At 32.8% G+C, this 23,939-nt stretch overlaps 2 protein-coding genes and 2 pseudogenes across 2 annotated transcripts; all 4 read left to right on the top strand.

Moving 5' to 3' along the window:
* The first annotated feature begins 299 nt into the window (after positions 1-299).
* On the top strand, positions 300-6,046 carry LOC8284867 (ankyrin repeat domain-containing protein 2B). The gene is made up of 9 exons (XM_002514332.4): positions 300-452; positions 554-603; positions 939-1,069; positions 1,185-1,406; positions 1,626-1,774; positions 2,450-2,618; positions 3,961-4,053; positions 5,413-5,552; positions 5,653-6,046. Exons 2-9 carry the CDS (start codon positions 570-572, stop codon positions 5,750-5,752), a joined length of 1,038 nt encoding a protein of 345 aa, XP_002514378.1. The 5' UTR covers positions 300-452; positions 554-569; the 3' UTR covers positions 5,753-6,046.
* An 8,623-nt stretch (positions 6,047-14,669) lies between these two features.
* On the top strand, positions 14,670-17,017 carry LOC8284866 (UDP-rhamnose/UDP-galactose transporter 2). Its single transcript, XM_002514334.4, has 5 exons — positions 14,670-15,249; positions 15,338-15,522; positions 15,733-15,933; positions 16,365-16,526; positions 16,603-17,017. The coding sequence occupies exons 1-5, from the start codon at positions 15,126-15,128 to the stop codon at positions 16,963-16,965; spliced, it is 1,035 nt and encodes a 344-aa protein (XP_002514380.1). The 5' UTR covers positions 14,670-15,125; the 3' UTR covers positions 16,966-17,017.
* A 5,916-nt stretch (positions 17,018-22,933) lies between these two features.
* On the top strand, positions 22,934-23,033 carry LOC112533997 (annotated as a pseudogene).
* A 73-nt stretch (positions 23,034-23,106) lies between these two features.
* On the top strand, positions 23,107-23,213 carry LOC112533996 (annotated as a pseudogene).
* Positions 23,214-23,939: the final 726 nt, after the last annotated feature.

Genomic DNA, 23,939 nt, shown 5'->3' with positions numbered 1-23,939 from the left:
TATTACTGATTTTTTTTGAATTAATTTGATAAAAACGTAATTAAAATTTTAATTTTTTTACTTCTATTTCATTAAGTCCATAATTTTCTTTTTTATCCCATTTAATCCTTTTATTTTTATTTTTTTTTACTCTGATTAAGGAACATTTATACAGATTTGTGAGATTTTTTTCTTAATTTTTACTGTAATTAATGACTACTGAATTTTTAATTAACATAAAAAATTAAAAAAAATTAAAAGACTCAGTAAGATAAAATGAAAATATTTATGAGGTTAGTATATTAGAGTAAAAAAATTTAGGGGCTTAGAAGTGGATTTTGCTAATTGTTACGTAATAGAGAAATTGTATTATATATGGACATAGACAGACAGACGCATCGAGAGAGAGAGAGAGAGAGATAGGGTTTTGAATCTAATCCTTAAACTGAACAACTAAGTATCATCTTTCAAAGGTTTGATTTTGTTTTCTGTTATCATTATTATTGTCTATCTGTGTGTGTCTTTGATTTTTGATAACTCTCTCTCTCTTTCTCTCTGTATAATTTGAATTCAGCTTCAGCTAATTTTTAATGGCCTCCAATTCCAACAAAGATGTTCCTTCTGGTAAGTAAGCCCTTTGTTCAATTTATTACTCAATTGAGATCTATTGTTTCGTTTCTTTCTTATTTTCAAAGATTGATATCAATTCAATTGTGTCTAAGTTCAAGTTATGCAAAAGATTTCTTCTTCTTTTTCTTTTTTTTTTGCTTTCTTTCAAAATATTTTTTATTTAATTCCAAATTAATCTGTTAGGTTTAATTTTTGTGAGTAATCAATCACTGAGCCCTTTTCAATCCTTAAACAAGTACTTTAATTATGCTGCTTATATATGGGGTTCTTGTTTCATGAGTTTATTGCTTGGTTAATTGCACTCACTATTTTTTTGGGTTTATTTTTAGATGAGAAAACAGCAAAACCAGAAACATCTTCTGGAGAATCTCAGTCAGGACAAAGAAGATCTCCCCCTTCTCCAGGACCTGGTGTTGTCCCCAATCCTTTTGACTTCTCTGCCATGACTGGCCTCCTTAATGTATGTTCTTTTTTCTTTTTGAGAATTTCAAAATAAGACTAATACTGTATGCTTGTTTCGGGTTTCAAATATTCTTCTTTTTATCATTAGAATGCCTGTGGTTTGATGTGTGTAGGACCCAAGTATCAAGGAATTGGCTGAGCAGATAGCAAAAGATCCTGCATTTAACCAGATGGCAGAGCAGCTCCAGAAAACTCTTCATGGTGTAGGAGCAGCAGCAGCTGAAGAATCAATCCCTCAGTTTGATTCACAACAATACTATTCCACCATGCAACAGGTTATGCAGAATCCTCAATTTATGACTATGGCTGAACGCCTTGGCAATGCATTGATGCAGGTACCTTTGCCCTTTACTTCCATCCCTAGCCTCTTTGGTATTTGGTTTAAATTGCTCTTCGAAAACCACCCTCTTGCTTGAACTTTTAGTTTTAGAATTCTCATGACCTAAACATATCAAATTTGCCTTCAAAACAAACTCTAATTGGTCTTAATCAATATTTTCTTGACAGCATTATATAACTAATAGATATTTACTTTATTTTGGTTTCTTCTTCAGGATCCATCAATGTCCCAAATGCTTGAGAGTTTGACAAATCCGTCCCATAAAGATCAAATTGAGGAACGAATGGCACAAATCAAGGAAGATCCTTCTTTAAAGCCTATTTTAGAAGAGATAGAGTCCGGTGGTCCAGCAGCCATGATGAGGTTTTGATCGAAGTCCTCTGATATGACCATAAAATCGTAAATTGCTTATATAAGTACACCAAAAAATGGGGGTAAATGGATTTTTGACTAAATTTTAGGTTGGCAATTTAGAATCAGTTTGTACCATATTTCCTCTGAACTTATATTCTGTATACAGTTTGTCATAGTTGTCACTTGTCAGAAGTAAATTACCTCGTGGTTTTCCAACTTGAAATTGCTACTTACACATACTTTTATTTCTGTACTTGGATATTACTGACAGCTGAGGCATTATATATAATTGCCTATGCTCTTAATTCAAGTATCAAGGATAGTTTTACCATTTTAGTGGATTTTGTCAGATTTCTGGTAGAATACTTGTCTACATTGACCAAATTACAAAGAAAGTGGAAGTTCAATGTGAAACTGGAATAAGTTGATCTTTATTGATCAACTAGAATTATCTTTCTAATTCTACTGAACCAATGGCCAATATACCTCCAGATATCTGTACAGTTTCTCTTTCCTTGAGGTGTAGGATAGGTGAATTAGAGTCAATTGATATGCTCAACTCATCTTAACTTAGCCTTAGTTTTAAGGTAATTGGAGTTGGCTGTTTGAATTCTTTTTCTCTATTGAGTATATTCAATTAAAATATTGTTATTAAATTATTAAAACAAAATTATCCTTGCACAGGTACTGGAATGACCAAGACGTTTTGAAAAAGTTGGGTGAAGCAATGGGCCTTGCAGTTTCTGAAGAAGCAGCCTCTTCTGCAGAAAATCCTGGACAGGAGGAAGCGGAAGAAGCAGGAAATGAGGATGAGTCAATTGTTCATAATTGTGCTAGCGTTGGTGATATTGAGGTAGAGTACAATTTGTATTTACTTGTTACTGTAATTCGTTGATCTTTATTTTCTTCCTACTTCTGATCATAAATAATGTCTTGATCTTTTAGGTGGTGAGTTTTTAGCGTCATAATGTCTCTCCTTTTCTTTAATCATTCGGCATTGATATGCACCTTTCTTCTTGTGAAATTATATTGTTTGTTTTTGTTGTTTTAATAGACTCTACTGCAACAATTTACCTTATTATAGCACCACATGGTTATACATAGGAAGTACTAGGCTGAAGATGCAAATGCACTTTTGAATTTTGACATTTGAGGTATGCATTTATTAAGGCTAAATAGGAAAAAGGAAAAAAGAAAAATCCAAATGATTGCATGTGTTTGCAATTTTGTCCAATCTTTTCAAGTTTGACAATTTTATATTTTGAATTAAAACTACCTCTAGAGTTCAAGGGCATTTGGTATGTGAAAAACATCCAAACTTCTTAATGAAAGATTACTATCATAAAGATAAAATATAGAATAGTTCAACAGAAGTAACAAGGAAAAGAAATTACAAGAGCTTGCTCTCAGTAGCAAACTCCAAATAATACCCTTAGGATATGCAGGTGACACAAAGATGACGAATCAAATAAGTTTGAAGGAGGTCATATCAATAATAGAAACCACCTCTAAGCATAGGTCAACATATTTGTGAAAAGATGTAAATATGGCTTGAATGTGCCTTGAGCACCTTTAAAAGTTATAGTTTGAATAAGGTTGATATATCACTCCGTGATAAACCTGTTTTAAACTGTCATACGAATCAAATAAGTTTCAAGGAGGTCATATTAATAATAGAAACCACCTCTAAGCATAGGTCAACATACTTGTAAAAAGATGTAAATATGGCTTGAATGTGCCTTGAGCACCTTTAAAAATTATGGCTTGAATAAGGTTCATATAGCACTCAGTGATAAACCTGTTTTAAACTGTCATTGTGTTCACTCCTATCCTCTTTCCACTTTTGTCTTCCTAAGACATTTAAGATAAAGACTGATGGGTAGTTTTGATGATCTGGTATGTCTTAGGAACTTGAATATGCGCATAATGTGTACATTCTTTTGCTTGTATACATTTTTCCTACCCTTTGATTAATGAAGCGTATATTTTCCTATGATAATATCATTCTGGATTAGCATGTAGTGTTACAATGGTAAAACATATATCTTTTTTATTTTAACTTGCATGCTTGGCATAAAGTTTCTTTCTTGTCTCTGATACTCGACGCTATCTTTTTTCTCTCGTTTTCTTAATTTCAATTAATTGAAGATATTCTATGTAAGTAAAGATTAAGGTTCTCTCTGTCAATCAATTAGGGTTTGAAAGCTGCATTAGCCTCTGGTGCTGACAAGGATGAAGAAGATTCAGAGGGAAGAACAGCATTGCATTTTGCTTGTGGATATGGAGAGGTATAATAAATTTCTTAGAACTGCCCTTCTTTTCTTGTATGTTTGCATGTGTTCAATGGCATATCAGTAGACATACAGGATCACGTAGTCGTGGTGGATTAGCATAGTTGGGTACTTCGGAAGTAAATTTAAGGACCACCTTGCTATGTTGCTAGAAGTGAGTGCATAGTTAATAGTACTTGCACTTGTTGGCATCTTTTTGCAGCATTGATACAGTCAATGAAAATCAAATTTATGTATTGTTCTGGTTTTACTCTCAATTATGAAAACTAGCCCAATTCAGAAACTAATTTTGATGTCAGGTTGTATTATTAGTACTGTTTACAAAAGTTGTTTCCTAGTTCATATTGGTTTCTAATTTTCTTAATTCGAGATTTTTATCCCAACGGAGTGAAGGGCTAGCTATCACTTCTCATCACCACAACTGTTGGAAAAGTGTCCACTGAGTTATGACTGCCATTATAATATATCACTTTTTGTTTTCCTAAATCACGTATGATAATAGACTTTAAAATCTAGACCTTTGTCCCTTTAAGCATCATCTCTTAACTGTTTGCTCTGGTAACATTTCACTCCCACCATTATCCTCATGCACCAATCCATGTCTGCACATGCCATTGTGAAGATCTTGCTACCTGCTATATTTTAGGATTAGAAGTTCAATATATCAACTAATGAAAGACTTCAATTTTGTAGCTTGAAGCTGGTTATTGTAATCTCCTGTCAACATTAATTTATAATATGATACTGCACATATACTTGATGTTTAGTGTGGTAACTAACTGCCAAAGTTTTGTCTTCCAATTCAATTACTTATTCTAGAAGCATCAACTGAAGCTGGTCAGATTTAGTTGACTGAGCCCACTGTCACTTTAGACCCTCAGGTCTGCCATTTGTAGCAGTAAAATAACTTGACGAACATCTTACAGATCTATTATGGCTAACATCCCCCATTCTGAATAATTAATAACAAATAAGCTTTTTTATAAAAAAAGAAAGGCTAATGGAAGCTATTTAACTAGTATCATATATCTATGGCTGACATTTAATGTAAATCTTTTCATACCTCAAGTTCCAGATATATGTCTGTGCCTTGTAGCCCTCATGTGTGGTTAAACGAAGGCAGTTTGACCAAGTCCTCGTAACTGCATTTTATTCAGCCTTGCTGCTAGCAAGGATGGTTATTGCTTGAGCTAACTTCTTGGTCTAGGCCTTGCTGTTTGTGCATTGATTTTTGCTGTCAGATATGCTAGAAAGTCTAGGAAATGCACCTTTTTTTTCTTTTTTTGCAGGCATGGAAGTAAGTAGATGTTCTGAAATAGATTTTTATTTATCTGTCTATTCTTTTATTTCTTTCAGGTGAAGTGTGCTCAAGTCCTTCTTGAGGCTGGGGCTACTGTTGATGCACTGGATAAAAATAAGAATACCGCCCTTCATTACGCAGCTGGTTATGGAAGGAAGGAGTGTGTTGCCCTTCTTCTGGAGAATGGTGCTGCTGTGTAAGTTAATAGCATCGACTAATGATGACCATTAATAGGCTTTACACGACTCTTGTTCTCTTGTATTGTTTAATTTATTGGTTTCATTATTATACTGCAGTACTCTTCAGAACATGGATGGCAAGACTCCCATCGACGTCGCCAAGCTAAACAACCAGCATGATGTACTAAAGTTGCTCGAGAAGGATGCCTTCCTGTGAGTTGGAGGATAAGCGAAATGTGCATGTTGTAGGCAACCAACATAAGAGCGACACAATGATTTGTTCCCAATGCTGCCTCTGGCGCTGTTGATTGTTTGTTTACATCATAAGGTCGTTATAGTCAGTAACATAATCAATCTGTTTCTTCTTTCTTTTCCAATATCCTTCTTTTTGGGATCTTTAGGGCATGCCATATCATGTTTTCTGTACCATGGTTCCAAGTTTAGTTATTTATTACTGTAAACGTCTCTTACATGGTATTGTTTGGGAATTCGTATGCTACTTGTTTTATCATTTTGAGTGCCTCATTTCAGCAACGGTATCCATATTGTGTTCATCATGTGTGGCTTTTACAAAGGTAGATTTTGCATCATCTGCCTCGTTGTGGGATCTCACTGGGCAGTAGTGCCTTCTTTTTTTTTTTCCTTGACAACTGATTTTGCAGAAAAGCAGATTTAAACTGGAAAAAGAAAAAAAAAACTAATCCTGATGTTTTAACATTAAATAGCAATTTCAGACAGGCCACTGAGAATGATGAGGAACATCAGAAGATTCTATCTATTGGTCGTCATCAGCCCTAAAGTGTATTGGTAGCCGTTTTCATTATCAGATGGCACTTGCAAACTCATAGAAAGATATGCATTTACACTATGAAAATGATGTGCCTGTTTTTTTTTTTTTTAATCTTTTAATCGTTCCAGGACTTTTAATGTTATGGAGAAAGCAACCTTTGATTTTCATTAATATGAAAAGGGACACACTTTAAGGATGAGTCTGCATAATTTTATTCAAAATAGTTACTTATTTTTCCTTAGAAAAAAATCAAAAGTCTGCAGCAGTGTTTTCATTATTAGGTGGTTTTTATGATGTGATATTTTCGTTTAATTGCTTAGTTTATTGCTGGGATTAAGCTTTCGAGACTTCCTCTTTTAATAGTTTATTTTTCACTTTATAAAAAAAATTTATTTTTCCTTTTAACATAATATATTCATCATCTTGTTAGCTGCGATTTGAATTTGCGGACATTGCCATGTGTGTGTGGTAGTGAGTTTTTAAACGTCTTTCAGCTATAATTTATTTAAATGGTCTATTAAATAGCTATAAATTATTGTAAACATGAATAAAAAAAAAGACTGAAAATAATATTGCTTGAGAATTTCAAAATACAAAAGAAAGCTTGATTGCATAAAAAAAATATTAAGAAAATTGTTGCTTAAAATTGTCTGTGTTGTGTTGGTTGTCTTCGTCCTCTTACTTCTTCTTTTTATTTTTTGTGTGTTTTCGTAACTCTCACCAAGAATATAACTGTAGTTTAAAATTAATTGTCCATATAATATGCGTACTATAAAGCTAAAGTTTCATAATCTTCACAGGAGGAGTTTCAAACAATTTCCCTTTGAATCTCTTTTCCTGTGTGTTAAGAAACCAATTGCTATTCAAATAACCGCTATCCACCACTTTAATTAAAAATAATTATTTTAGTTAAATCCTTTTATACATAACTGAGCTTAATTTGAGAATAGATTTAATAATTATTTATAAACTAAAGTTATGGTGTAAACAAATGCCTTTTTTGTATGTATATAACCTGGCTAAAAGCCAAAGGCTTATATACATGCAACAGTTCTTAAGCCCAAGAAGAAAGAAATTTTCTTTTTCTCTCTTATCATGGATGAAAACCACATTAGAATCAGGTATAGAAATTTTAAGCCCAAAGTTTTCTTTCTTCTTCCACTCATTTTATCCTCAGACCTCACTATCAAAATCCATTATCACCATCAAAACAACAAAGAACAACACCCAATCTTTCTTCACCATCGGCGTCGGCACCACCCCTATGCCTCCACCGTCGATAAGCTAGACAATCCACCCGTAGTGCCACCTCTCTTGTTGCCTCCATCAACACCACGAGCAGCATTACCATGGGCAGCACCGATGGCAAGGGCGACCTCCACATCTATAGTAGCAACATCTTTTTCATCAGCATCAACAAGCTCTAAACACACCACCAGCTCTTTAGCTACTCAAACCATTATCAAAATTTCTTCCTCTTTCACCTCTAAATCCTAAATACACATATATCAAGTTTCTCCTTTTATAGCACAAGATTCATTTTACCAAAAAATATCAAAAATATTTTTAGGATTTTTTTCGTTATTTAATCAACAAAGCAGAAACTATTTTGGTATATTAGAGGAAAAGAAGAAAGATATTCACTTTTATTTTTTAAAATACTATTTACTTTTATATATTGTGGGTTCTATTAGTGAAAGTGGTAGTGTATAATTTTTGTGGTATGTTATTTTGATTTTAAAATATATTTGTTAATTGGTTTGATGAATTATGTTTTAAATGATGTGACAAAAATGAAAATTTGATGTCTTTATTTAGCAAACCAAATTTTCGGCATTACCCTTGAATTTTATGCTGTAAACTTCGGAAGATATATGCATGTTTCTTAGAATGTGAAATTAAGCCTTCATAGAAATATATATGTGAAAAGCCTTGAAATTTTTGCAATTTGAATTTTGAGGCTCTTGTGATCCTCAAAATTGAAAATGAATTTGAGGCCCTCTTGATCCTCAAAATTCAAAATAAATTAGAGTCTCAAAATTGAAATTGAATTCAAAACTCTTTAGAGCCTCAAAATTTAAAATAAATTTGAAGCCCTTTGGATCCTCAAAATTGAAAATGAAATCAAGGCTCTTTGGAGACTCAAAATTTAAAATGAATTCAAAGCTTTTCAGAGCCTCAAAATAAAAAATAAAAAATGATTCGAGGCTTTTTGGAGCCTCAAAATTATTCAATCTCAACACAATTTTAAGAAACTCCTGGCTTCATTTATTCAACTTTTACAATCTTAATTTTATGACCAAAAGTATTTATATATAAGCTTTTAGATGATACTCCTATCACTCATCAATTCAAGTGAATATATCTTTCATTACCTCTAAGAAATTTCTCATATTATACTCACCATCTTTTAATTAAAATAGTTAAAATAACATATGACCTTTGTTTACTTATCTCTTTATCTTGAAACATATGTGAGCCACTAAATGTTATATCTAATTTCTGCACTTCACATATGTCCGTGATTATACAAATTTTATGCAATACTTCAATACATGATTCTGTCCCAATTTCATTAATTGTTAATATAATCCATCAACCTATTCATAGGCTATAAATTTATAAGAGATAAAGGATAGGAATGTGCACCTTCTAATTTATACTTCTTTTTTTGTGCAGGTGTTGTCGTGGATTTAGCAGGTACTTCACTCGAGCTTACTTGCCATTGATGTAGTTGCTGCATATGTATCTTTCGCTCAAGGCGTCCAATTATATTTCATGGTTATTTTTATTGTGACTTCACTTAGAAGAGCTACACTAGGCACCAACTTTATTTTAGATGTGATGTGGCTTTGACATATTATGTTTGGCTATTACATTTACTTTATAATATGGTCATGCTTTTTGTGTTGTTAAATTTGATATGGGGTTAGCTTCGATGATTAAATAAGATGTAGCTATAAAGCCTACATGCACCATACCACTTTACAATATCTCACTCATGCACCACAACCATATCATAACTCATGCCACCATGCATTGCAACCATTTCACTCAACACTTTACACACTACTCACTTTAGTCATTTTGCACCATACAAGCATGTATTTATTTGCACTTATCTGCATTTTACTTTAAGAATTTGTGCTTTTGGCCATACGGTATTTGCTAGAAATCAGAAACAAGAGCAACACAGATTACTCAAGCTTCAAAAGTGGTCATAAAGCCTAGTTTTATTGAAACCAAGCTTTCTTTTCAAAAAAAAAAATATTACAATACTAGCCATATATTTGGCTTCACATAGAATATAACAATATCCTAACAAACACATATAACATAAAAATACAAAAAGAAATATATTAAACACATAAATCCTACCAATTACTCATGGCCATTTCATTGGCCCTAAACTTTCATTTCTTGTTTCTCAATCATTTTTCCATATGGTGGGATAATAATTCTCCAGGTATTTACTATTAATCTTTTTTAGTCCAGTCTTAAAGAATTCGGTATGGATCTGCTTTTCTATCTTCTACCATGTGCATATGGACTTTCTTGGCAAAATAGCATACTAAGCAAAGGTTGATCTTCTTAAATGATTAAGAAAAAGCCTCTACTTAAAATTGACAAAATTTTCTATATTGGCTAATTCACCATATTGAATAGTAAAAATTTAGTAATATGCTCTAGAGTAAAATGACCACTAAAGAAAATGGTGAAATCAGGAACTCTATATTTTTTAGTGTAAAGACTATCAACATCAACAGCAATAGAATAAAGTCTATAGAACTTTGGTCAGCCTATTTGTCTATGTCTCAGGCCACGACCATACAATACTATATCTCATACAGCATATCTATCTACTCGTAATTAGAGTTGGTGTTGGTTCAATAGATCCCACGAGCCTCCTTCCATATCATACACAGTGGTAGGTTGATTAATATCCACATAAATCTGATGAGGCAAATATGGCGTGTCAATGATATGGCCATTTGCAGTTGCCATCTTAGTATCCTCCTTTTTATATGAAGTCACATATATTTCCTCGGCTTGAGGTTCAACTATATTAGTAACTTTCATTTTTTTTGGAATACTTTAAAATATAAATAAAAAAATAATAGTAAATATATTATAATAATAATTAAAAAAAAAAGGAATTTTCTCTTTTCTTCCCTTCTCCTCCCCCCTTCCCCCCCTCTTCTCTCCTTCTCCTTCCTTCATCTTTCCCTTCCCTTCCCTTCCCTGTTGCCTGCACCCTCCAGCCGCTGACATCGCCTCTTTCCTTCCCCTCCCTCGCCGCGCCACTCGCCTTCTTCCCTCTCCCCCGTCACTGCCGACGTCAACGCAGGAAGGAGGAGCTGCCGCCGCCGAACCAGCCATTTATCGCTGTCCTTTCACCAAGACGATGCTGGAAACGAGCTCCCTGCCGTCGAAAACCCCAGAGCCGAGCTTCCCATGCCGTTTTTCATCATCGGCAGCCTCGGTGAAGCCTCACTAGAGCAGCGTCTTTCCGGCCTCGATCCAGTAGGTTCTGACGAGTTTCCGGCCAAAGCTTTTGCATTTTCGGACTCCACACAGCTCAAGCTTCGTGTAGGCGCTTCGAGATTCGAATTCCAACACCGTTGGCAGTACCGGCTTTCGGACCCCAATATTTTTCAGACGCCCATAATTTTGGATTTTTAGTTCGATATAATTTTATTTAGACCTTACAAATTATTTTATAATTTTAAAAAATATTATTGCTATTAATTATCAGTTGTAGATAATTTAACTTAATTAGATTTAATTAATTATGACTTAGATATAAACATTACAAATTAATTGATATGATTAATTATTATTCTGTTTTGTGGTAGATGTGGTTGTATTGAATTAGTTTAAATACTATAAAATTTTATGTGTGTTGGTTGTCGAAATAAATATAATGTTGACCGTCTGTAAAATAATTATGATCTGTGGTGTGTTGTAGAGTCGGGAAAAATAATATAGTTTTGGTGGCCCGAATTCCGTTAATTAATTGTAGAATATTTAAAGTATTTCTAGCTGGTTTTTGACCCGTTATACGGGAGGGAGGGAGGAGGGGTAAATGTCCATATTTTATAAGAGGTTCTGTCGAATTTTTGACAAAATCTACTGAATTTTCTTAGGCAGTCTAATCTAGGAGTCTAACCCTAGGAAAAATTAAGAATATCTTATTAACTGATTATTTTCGTGAATAGATAATCCGTCCATCCAAACACCATGGCGTGGGAAGCGGTGAGCACCATGAGCTGTGAGTTAAAGTCATATAATCAATTGCTTTTGTATTATGTCTAAGTTAAATGTATTGTTAATTGATTAATAATAATAATAATTATTATTAGTATTATTATTATAAATTTTATTTTTGTTATTATCGATACCACTATTAATATTATTACCATTATTGTAGCTATCATATTTGCTGTTATTTTAATATTGTTATTATTATTACATCTGATTTTCACATTTGCTATACTTGAGACAATTAAATTTTAATTCTTAATATGTTATTGAATAAATTATGTTTGCTTATGATTATACTATTTATAATTATTATTGATGCTATGATTGTGACATCGGGATGATGTGACAGTAGAACATGCCACTTTATGGGTCACATCAGGACCGCGTGCCCACCAGTATTAATCAGAGACAAATAGTAAAAGGTGATTTTTGGGTTTCACCCTGGTCGAGTATAACTCTCTAGGCTGTGAAAACTTGACTGTGGGAGGAAGGTCCCTAGTCGAGCGTTGCTCTTTGGACGCCCGCTTATTTGGGAATCAAGTGTCCAGGCTAGATTTAAGGATCCTGGTTGATCTTCGCTTTCTGAGTGCTAGACTTATTGGAATAAAAGAGCCAAAAGGCTATTAGTATTGGGGTTAAGGTTATGCTGAGGTACTCGTCCCATAAGTATTTAAATTGCATTTTTCTGAATTATGGCATGGCACATGTTATAATATAATATGATATGTTATTCTGATTTAATAAATGTTTTATTGAGGAGACTGTAATTGTTATAGGATTATATGATTTAACTCACTCTTGAGGCTGATAGTCTCAATTTTAATTTTTCATATGACAGTTAGGTTCTCCGCTGTCTTTTATTTGACAGGGGCCTATTGTAATTTCTTATACTTTTGCATTTTGAATTATTTAAGATTCTAGACTCTCCGCAGTAGTATACCTGATATATTATGTTTGATTGTGGAATATTTGTTAGCGTCCAGTTAGAGACTTGTGAATGATATGTAAGCTGGTTTACTAGTATGTTTAAGTATGTATATTTGAATTGTCGATTAATCAGGCTTACTACTGGTTTTGGTGGCCTTAAGCCTACCTATTCCCTAGTGCCGGTCACGGGCTCACAGATCAGGTTGTGATATTTTTTCTAGGATTTTTACCATTGTTAGTAGAAGATTGCCCCATGAGTTCCTCTTGGGTTTCTTTCTCCCTAGCATTGACATTTAAATTGTCACTCCTGAGACTAGTAGGACAACTACTAGTTAACTTTTCACTTATTTTTACAAAATATTAAGATGTATATTATGAGTTTTTTCAAAATGTATTAAAAATACTAACAAATTATTATAAAAAAGATCACACACATTAATATCTAGACCTCCAAGTATATCGACAGTAGCTGGTTCGCCAATGGCTCTTCTAGTATGTGGTAGCGCCCATAGTGCTGAGATGTGCCTTAAGGCGCCATGTTCTTCTCTGATTGCTCCACCATGTGAGGAACATAAACTTCAACTTCACATTTTACTTCATCAGCAACAACCTTGGTGTCCTGAGACTCCATTGGTTCTTTTCCATTATTATCTCTTATTCTTCAGGCCATTGTAGAACAGAATGTTCCACCAGGCATGCCAAATTAAGTTGGCTCCAATTTGGATTTGCGGGTGTGCCACGTGTGTGATACAATTTGTTTGGATTTTGCACTTCTCACTTTTGATAAAATATTTGTGAGTTTCCAAACACCTTTCAGCCATAATTTATTTGAATGCTCTACTAAATGGCTATTAAATGACTGTAAACTTGAATAAAAAAAAGTGCTGGAATAATATTATTTGAGAGTTTTAAAATACAAAAGAAAGCTTCATTACATAAAGAAAATATAAAGAAAATTATTGCTTGAAATTGTCTGTGTTGTGTTGGTTGTCCTCGTCCTCTTGCTTCTTTCTTCTTTTTATTTCCTATGTATTTCCGTAACTCCCACTAAAGATAAAATTGTAATTTGAAATTAACTATCCATATAATACGTGTATGTGTATTATAAAGCTAAAATTTTATAAATGTTACAAAAGGAGTTTCAAACAATTTCCATTTGAATCCTTTTCTCCACGTGTCAAGAAACTAAATGCTATCTAAATAATCGTTATTCACTACTTCAATTAAAAATAATGAAAATAATTATTTTAGTTAAATCCTTTTACAAAAAATTAAACTTAATTTTAGACTGGACTTAATAATTATTTATGGACTAAAATTATGGGTGTAAACATATGTCAACTATATTTAAAGTAAAAAAGACAATAATTTTTAATCTGTAATTTTCATTTTTTTTCCTCATATCTCTCATCTCACGATGAGAGTAAAAAGATAATTTAACTCACTATATGAAGTGCGGATTAAAAAAATTTCAATTGATATCAATAATTTTGCTATTTTTTTAAAAAAATATCTTTATTATCTCACTATATATTTTATTAATATAAATTTCAATAATTAATGAAATATTTGTTTTGATAATCAAATTATTAAACTAATAATAAAAAAAGAAAAAGGATTATATTTTGAGACAAACAAAATATAGAGTCTATTAAAATGGGACGAGGGAATAACTTTTCTTTCTTTTTTTTTTCTTTTTCTTTTCAAATTATATTCTGAAGAATTAAAAAAACGTAATCATTGCTTAACAACTTGAAAATCAACAATTTTGTCGGTAGTATATAAATATTTAAACATTTGAATAAAATGATTATTAAATTTAACATTTCTAAAGTGAACAAATCAAAGGTTATTGATATCCATTTGTAAATTTCATGAATGTCTCATAATGGTTTTTACATTATCTGATATTTTATTAAAATTGAAGCACATAGTTGGATAAAGGTAAAAGAAAGTGACTTGGAGTAAGCCTAAATTGAGATTTTGTGACCAAAAATAAAATTAAGGGTAAATTTTAGTAATAATTTATATTATTATCAATATAATCATCTTAATTTATAAGAGATGACTAGTATCGGTCATATTTTTAGTAATTCGTTTTAATTTGGATTCGAACATAAAACTTTATAGGTCTGAAATGACTCTAGTAGACTCAGTTAATCCGGAAATTATTTTTGGACTCCGCTCCCTTAAAAAGTTAATGTAGATTATTGACTTGGTCTGAAATAATATTATAATGACAATAATAATAAAAGGGATTTATGGAAGATTGGTCAACTAGTTCAGTAGTAAAAAAGAAGCAAAACAGTAAAAAAGAAGTAAAAAAAGAAAAGAAAGAAAGGCGAAGAAGGAACTTAAGAGATGAGAAAAGGGAAGATTATCCCAAACTCACTTAAATGGCAACATGTAGGTAACATGGCTTTGCTGAGAAAGACAGCAAGAAAGGAATATGAAGCCAAAAAATAATTCCAAGAAGTGGACAAACCATCAAAAGTGTTGTTTTGTTTATGAACTGGCTACCCTCTATTTCATTTTGTGTTTTTATATATAAATCTCTCATCATATCATTAATCCAAACAAGCTTAAGCTTCTTCCATCTGGAAAAGAAATGGAGAAAAAATCATCCGCTGTTTCAGATGTTGGAGCTTGGGCTATGAACATTATCAGTTCCATTGGTCTCATTATGGCCAACAAGCAACTCATGTCCCCAGCTGGTCTTGATTTTGCTTTTGGTGAGCTCTTCCTTCCTTTTTCTCTTTTACTGGTACCATTCAGCTTGTTATTCATAAATTTTATTTTCCCACAATTTTCTGTTTCCAGCAACTACATTGACTGGTCTGCATTTTTCTGTGACGGCATTGGTTGGGCTGGTGTCAAATGCTACTGGCTATTCTGTGTCAAAGCATGTTCCCATGTGGGAACTTATTTGGTTCTCAGTTGTTGCCAATGTTTCAATCACAGGGATGAACTTGAGCCTCATGCTCAACTCTGTTGGATTTTATCAGGTAATTCTGCTTTAAATTCCTTCAATTCCCATATATAGAACCACCCCAGACGCGAAAGATCTTAAGTCTGCAGAAACTGTCAGGATTGGAGCTGGGACCTTCGGGTCGCAGAGGCTCTGATACCATGTGAAAAAACCAGTCCACCTAAAAGATTAAACTTAAAGGGCGATTGTTTTATTTTATTTATTTTATTTTATTTTGACTATGTAGATCTCCAAGTTGAGTATGATCCCTGTGGTCTGTGTAATGGAATGGATTCTTAATGGAAAACACTACTCGAGGGAAGTGAAGATGGCTGTGATTGTAGTGGTGGCAGGGGTTGGTGTCTGCACTGTCACAGATGTCAAAGTTACTGCCAAAGGATTTTTTTCTGCTGCTGTTGCGGTCTTGTCTTCATCTTTACAACAAATTGTGAGCCCTTCTTATCTTCATCTTCTGTTCTTGTTTCTGATTTAATATTTGATTCTCAATCAATTGGCACCCAATGATTGCTCAGTAGTTTATGGCTTAAATGACTTGTCAGTCATATCACTGTTCATGTTTACTTGTTTGTTTCTAACCTTTGCCTCCCTATAAAACAAGAAAAGAAACTTGATCAATTCCAAGGGTCTGCATCTGCATCTGAAAGACTAGACCCTGCCAATTGGGTGTAGCTCAATTGGTACTGGAATCATCTCCAGGAGAAGCTGTAAGATCTCGAATTGAAAACCCCCGAGTAGGAGCCAATTAGCATAGACAAATTGCAACAATTTTTTTCTGTTTTGGAGAGCAACAAAAAATTTTCGGTATCTAACAACAAAAGTCTGATCCTTTTCCTGCCAATTGTTTTGTATGCTCAACAGTCAATTGGGTCCTTGCAAAAGAAGTATTCAATAGGGTCTTTTGAACTGCTAAGCAAGACAGCCCCAATACAAGCAATTTCTCTGCTAGTAACAGGACCATTCATTGATTATTACCTGAGTGGTAAACTGGTGTCAGATTATGCTTTTTCCCCTGGTGCATTTGTAAGTATCATTTGAATTGCATTTCTTGATGAACAATCCAAACCACCCTTCTGTTGACACTTGGAACACTTTGCAGTTCTTCATACTACTCTCATGTGCTTTGGCTGTATTCTGCAATGTGAGTCAGTATCTCTGTATTGGACGTTACTCAGCAGTATCTTTCCAGGTTTTGGGGCACATGAAAACTGTGTGTGTCCTTACCTTGGGTTGGATACTCTTTGATTCAGAGTTGACAGTAAAAAACATAACTGGGATGGCTCTTGCTGTTGCTGGAATGGTAGTGTACAGTTGGGCAGTTGAGGCTGAAAAGCAAAAACCCAATAAGTTAAACCCTACCATCAAAGACAATCTATCAGAACAAGCCATTAAACTTCTGATGCAAGGAAAGGAAGACAGCACACTGATTAAAGACCATGAGCTTGGCCAATCCAAAGTTTAAGTTTATGTCAGTCATTGCACGAACAAAGCAATATATAACTTCTTATTTCTTTCTTCTTTTCTTTTTAAGCTCTCTTTTTGGGGTCAGATATTAATTGAATCAGGGATGGTATAAAGTAATAGTTGCAGAAGATTGGGGAAAGGGGGATGTTGGGCTTGCTTATGCTATTCTTTTTTGTGGACTTACTAATTTACAAATAAACATATTGAAAAGGCTTAGTCAAAACAAAACAAAAATGCAATATTATAATTTAAATTTATAAAATGACTTATAGATTTATATGTTATAAATTATTTATACTAAAATTCATAGATTATACTTTAAAAATTTATAAATTTTAAAAAATAAATTTATATATTAGAACATAGAAAGAAATAATGATTATACATTTTATTTTTAATGATTTTATTTTTAATGATTCTAACATTAATAACATATAAATATACAGTTTATCAGAAATAAATTTTAATTTATATTTAATGAACCTAGCACTAATAACAGATGAATATACACTTTATAAGTAATGAACCTAAGGTTTATATTTAATGAACCTAACACTAATAATAAATGCATATACATTTTATATAAATAATGAATATATCGTCTCTACAAAATAAATAAGTATTCACGAGTTAAAAAATAATAGATTTATTATCAATAAACATAAGTTCATCAAATGTATTTGAAGTTTATATTCATAATTAAAAAAAATTATTACTAAAAATGACAATATATTAAGAGAAAAGATATGATATATAGACATTAAATATATTTTCTTAATAGTTCAAGATCCCTCTTACTAACTGGAATCAAAGAATTAGTAGATATCTATAATAACAAATATTTCAAAATTTATTGACCATTAATAAAATTATAAATCTTTTGATGATAAGATAATTAATATTTAATGAAAAATAAAATCAATTTTAAATTTGATACTTAATAAAGTTATTAATCTAACAAATATCAAATATAAAAATAATATTTATAATCAACTAGCTTGAGGTATGACTATTTTATTATCTAAAAAGCTATTTAAAACAAAAAAAAATTAAAGAAAAGTAAATACAAAACAGAAAAATTTTTAAAAAATTATATACAGTTATGAAAAGAATAAATAAAGAAAAACCATTAATAAAAGATACTCGTACATTTATGCACAATTTCTGATCTCAAATTAAAGAAAAAAAAAATTAAATTATAGAGTTGATCCCTCCAATTCATATTTCAAATGATTCAGATTCATATTATTATATAGAACTGGATCGATAATATAATTCATAATAATTTTTTATTTCTGATAAAAAATTTATATGTAATAACTGTATTTTCTTATTTTAACAGATAAACTCCTTTCCTTTAAGAGGAAATTATATAGTATATTTATTTTTTGTAATAATGTGAGCAGCGGCTATTTCTCAACTCAGTGAAAACAATATTTCATTCGGTCCCATTTTGATAAGTAATATTTTATTTTTAGTCCATTTAAAAGTATAGGCAATTTTTCTTTTTTAATTGTTAATTTAATGATTAAGAGTCTAAAATATCCTTTAATATGAATATTAATATTTATAATTAATTTTTATTTATTTGAAATTGTAAATTACTATATAAGATTTTTTGAGTTCCAATACAACATTTTTATATTTAATCTCAAAAATTATAGACAGATTGACAAAAGTTTATTAAGGGTATTTTAGTAAGAAAATGGTTAAAATAGTGACATTAATTAAAAAAATTAAAATTCTTTAACCCTTATATAAATTGAAAATTGCCTATCAAAGTTGGACAAAGGGAGTAATTTAGATCTTCTAACCATTTCAGATTCGATCTTATACTTGATTTTCTTTATTATTAATTCTCACTTAAAAAATTAAAATATATTTATTTTTTATGTAAATAAAATCACAAAGCAATAAAAAAAATGTTACTGTTTACATATATATATATATAAAATATATTATATTATTTTTATTTAATTGAATGATTTTGTTGATTTTTAATTGATGTTTAAGTGATGTTTGGTTGATATTGTGAAATTTCTATAAGTGTACGAATATACAAAAATAATAAAGTGAGAGTAGAGTATCATCCCCAGAAAGGTTGAATTTATGAATACTAAAATTAATTAGAAAAGTAATACCTAATAATGCAAAATAAATTTTAAAAAGTACGAATTAATTTATCACTAGACTACTAAATTATATTCTAGCTAATTAAAACAAGAAAAAAATTAAATAAAAAGGATAAATAAGGTTTTATGGTTTCACTAAAATTCTATTGGGTTTGATTGAGCTAATCACTATAAAAAAACAACAATTAAGAGATCACTTTTAGCTACTATACCAAAGTGGTCGCTATTTAGCTACTATATAGAGACTACGTTTTGCTTCCACTTGAAGACCAAATTTATTTTTTCTAAACTTAAGACCACATTGCGAACATATAACGACCACACTACTAACAACCATCAGATTTGGTCTGTAAGTAGTCGTTAACTTCCCATCAAAAAATGACGGGGACAATAGCGATTACTTTAGAGACCATAGAGTGTGGTCTCTAATATGATCGCCAATTAATAGTGGAAAAAATAGCGACAATTTTAAAAACCATTATCATGGTCTCTGAGTTAGAGACCATGGACTGTGGTTGCTAAACTAGGCGCCAATCAATAACATGAGTTTTTAGCTACTACATAGAGACCAACTATGTGGTCTCTGAGTTAGAGACCAACAGTGTGGTCTCTATTTTAATTTTTAGAATTATATTCTAATAATAATAATATAATACGATTAACTAAATTGAAAATAATAATAATATAATAATATAATAATAATATCGTAAATAATATAATTTAATAAGAATAATTAAATTAAATCATGATCATATTATTTAAATGATTATAATATTTGTTATATTGTATTTATTTTTATTATATTTTTATTTTATCAATAAATTTTATTATTCATTAAGTATATTTGTTTATATTTATTGATTTAATTTTTTATTTATATTAATTGAATTTTATAATTATTTATATGAAATATTATATATAATTATTAAATTAATAAATATAAATAATGAAAATTAAAAATAATATATAAATAAATAAATATTTAAATTAAAATAGTAATACACTTAAAATAATAATGATTAAAATAATAATTAATTAATATCGTTAATCATGTGACAGTGTGGCCTAGAGAAGCGATCGGATGAGGGCGGGAAGTGGACGCCGAGGAAAAGATATGATGCCTGGACAAGAAATGGCTTCTGGCAGGCTTCTAAGATGGCAGCATTTTAAGGTACGGGGATACATGAATGAATCCAATTGCACATTGAAATGGGGCGGGGAATTATTGATAGTATATATATAAAGAGTTGGAACTAATCATATGAAGTGCTTTTTGGTTGTTTCACAGTAATAATTTTGTCAATTCTGCCTAAAAATCTCTTCAGGTGATCAAGAAGGCCCCCTTTTTTTAGTACATGAGATTAGGATGAAAAGTATATTATCTCAATGCTTCTTTTTTCTAGCTTGCTCTTCAAAAATTTAATTTTGGCCTGCGGTACTGTAATTAGGATTTCATCTCCTAAATTCATTTTTTTTCTATGAAAGCAAGAGATGGAAAGTGTTTTTTAAAATTCTGCCTTATTCCATGAGATCTAGAAGAACTTGTGCAACATTCTCTCTCTATATTTATGGAGTTATAGGAACTCCAAAATTAAACGTGCTTGGTTCAGAAAAATCTTGGATGGGTGATCTCTTGGAAAGTTCTTGAATTCGCCAAAGAGATAAAATCGTGAGGCTAGTAGAGGCCAAGCAAATAAAATATCTTATGTGATCTGGTTCTGAGTCATTACAAATGGTATCAAAGCAGGATCCCTCTCGTAGATGTGTGGTTTGAGGACAAACCAGGCGAAAGCTGGTGGGCATGTGACAGCCTAGCCTAGAGAAGCAGTTCGATGAGGGCGGGATGTGGACGCATGGTAAGGATAGGATACTTAGATAAGGAGCGGTTTCTGGTAGGCTTCTAGGATGGCGGCACTCTAAGGTATGGAGGTACATGAATGAATCAAATTATACATCAAAATAGGACGGGGAATGGTTAATAGCATATATATAAAGAGTTAGAACTAATCACATGAGATGTTGTTTGGTTATTTGGCTGTGGAGTTATATGAACTCCAAAACTAAACGTGCTTGGTTCAAAGAAATTTCAGAATAGGTGACCTCTTAGGAAGTTCTCGAATCTGCCAAGAGGAAAAAATCGTGAGGCTCACTTTCTGTGGTCGCTATTTTTAGCGACCACTTTAATTTTTTATCGCTATTTTCATTAGTGATGAAGGTTTTAGAGACTACAAGATGTGGTCTTTAAGTGGTTGTTAATTGGCTTTAGCGACCACTCAGGGACTACATATAGTGGTCTCTAAACTGTTATTTTTTTTGTAGTGAATTAAATGAATCTAATATGTTATAACTCACTTACCTAATAGCTAAATTATTCGTTATCTCTAAGTGATTAATTTCTACCTTTAATCTACAAAGGGCTCATTCATTTTCTTGAAGGAAACTAAAAAAATGAAAGGTAATAAAGTAAAACTTTTGAAATAAAGACATTATACTTAATTTTCCTAAAACAAATTGAATATATTATGATAATATTAAAGTATTTGGGTTATATTGGATATCTATCATTATGTCTATGGATAGATTTTCTTATATAAATAGAACTCTATCTCGATAACCCATTTACACCCGTATATAGGTGTTACAATCAACAGAATGATACACATATAGAAAAATTATTCTCTCTTCTCTCTTTATTTTCTTTGTTCTTGTTCTTTATTTTACAACACATTATCAACACGATTGCTTCATACAAGATTCAAGGTAGAGCTATTTTTTTCTTTTCATATTAAAAAATAAAACAAAATTGCATGAGGCTATACTATATCTTTATTGAATTTATAAGGATCCATTTTTTGTAGTCCTAATGAGTATATAACATCTATTTTTTTATTTTTTTTTATTTCGTGGCTTTTGAATTTCTACTAAATCCCTTTATTTTAATCAAAAAATAATTTATGTTGCATTAAAATTTTATCTGCATACTTAATAGGATCATAGTTTTATTTTATTTCTATTTTATTTTATTTATTTATTATAGATATATTATTTGATGATCCTTCGATGTTGGCTCTTCCTATCATTGTGAAGCAGAATTCACCAAGTGTTGGATTGTTCACTCACCAATAGGGAACGTGCGCTGGGTTTAGACCGTCGTGAGACAGGTTAGTTTTACCCTACTGATGATTGTGTCGCAATGGTAATTCAACCTAGTATGAGAGGAACCATTGATTCGCACAATTGGTCATCGCGCTTGGTTGAAAAGCCAGTGGCACGAAGCTACCGTGCGCTAGATTATGACTGAACGCCACTAAATCAGAATCCGGGCCAGAAGTGACGCGTTGTCTGCCGCTCGTTTGCCGACCAGCAGTAGGGGCCCTCCGGCCCCCAAAGGCACGTTTCGTTGGCTAAGCCTTCGCGGCAGATGAGCCGCGCGGGCCGCCTTGAATTACAATTTCCACCGGGCGGCGGACTGAATCCTTTGTAAACGACTTAAATACGTGACGGGGTATTGTAAGTGGCAGAGTGGCCTTGCTGCCACGATCCACTGAGATTCAGCCCTTCGTCGCTCCGATTCGTCCCTCCCCTCCTCCCCACACGCAAAATCAAAACCAATTTATTCTTAAAAAAAACGGCCCTGAGGTTCCGCGCTCCAAGGTCCAAGAATCCCCCAAGTCCCAAGTCCCAAGTCCCAAAATCCTAAGTAATTCCACAAACTCGAGAACACATCTAAGTTCTATTATAGCCAGTGTTGCATGCAAGTCCCCCACACTATGGATGCTTAAAAAATCAATTAATTATTTCAAAGCTGTTGAGTAAATTAGATAGAAATAGAGGTGGGAGGTGATGATTATTTCCCCAAATGATCGAAGCTGAATACACCGAGCGATTTTTCTCTCAATATATTTTGGGAGTCCAAGCCAGATTTCTGATCTATTTCTGTTTTGTCATACCAAAATTATTTATGTAGAGTTTTTCTTTATTGAGAGTTAAAGAGAAAATGGGATGGGATGGAAGTGATGATTATTTCCCCAGATGATCGACGCTGAACAAACTGAGCGTTTTTATTTCTCTTTGAATTTATTAAAAGAGAATTCAAGCCAGGAAACTGATCCATCTCCCATTCTAATTAAATTGTGTTTAATTCATTTGTATCTGCTATCAGTGGATTTATCATTGGTTTTTGATAAATTATTGGATTAACCAGTTCCTCTTCAAAAATTTCCTTCGCCCTTACTGCGTCGCCGAAAAATCCTGATGGGCCCGTTCTGCGTCGCCGATAAATCCTGATGGGCCTGTGTGCTGCGTCGCCGAAAAATCCTGATGGGCCCGTGCCAGCCCCCCATTGCCGAGGCAGGGCGCCCATCGGGCCCGTTGGCGAGAATCCTCGCACGCCAGGCAGCCACAAATGGCGAGCCAGCGCGCCTGTCTAGCTAGTTGGCAAGGAATCCTCATATGCCAGCCCCCCATTGCCGTCCTCACTTGCCGAAAAATCCTGACGGGCCCGTGTGCTGCGTTGCCGAAAAATCCTAACGGGCCCGTAGGTGAGGAATCCTTGCGTGCCAGCACCCATCGGGCCTGTTGGCGAGAATCCTCGCAGGCTAGGCAGCCACTACTAGTGAGCTAGCGCGCCCATCTGGCCAGTTGGCGAGGAATCCTCGCATGCCAACCCTCTATTGCCGACGCAGCGCACCGATTGGGCCCGTTGGCGAGAATCCTCGCAGGCGCGGGCCTGTTGGTAGTGCATCCTTGCAGCCTAGCGCGCGCGTTGGCCACCATCCTCGCAGCCTAGCGCGGGCCCATTGGCAGCGCATCCTCGTAGCTCCATCGTGTGCTTGGCGTG

Source organism: Ricinus communis, chromosome 4, assembly GCF_019578655.1.
Source record: "Ricinus communis isolate WT05 ecotype wild-type chromosome 4, ASM1957865v1, whole genome shotgun sequence".
NCBI classification, from domain to species: domain Eukaryota; kingdom Viridiplantae; phylum Streptophyta; class Magnoliopsida; order Malpighiales; family Euphorbiaceae; genus Ricinus; species Ricinus communis.
This window is presented reverse-complemented; position numbering and strand designations above follow the sequence as displayed.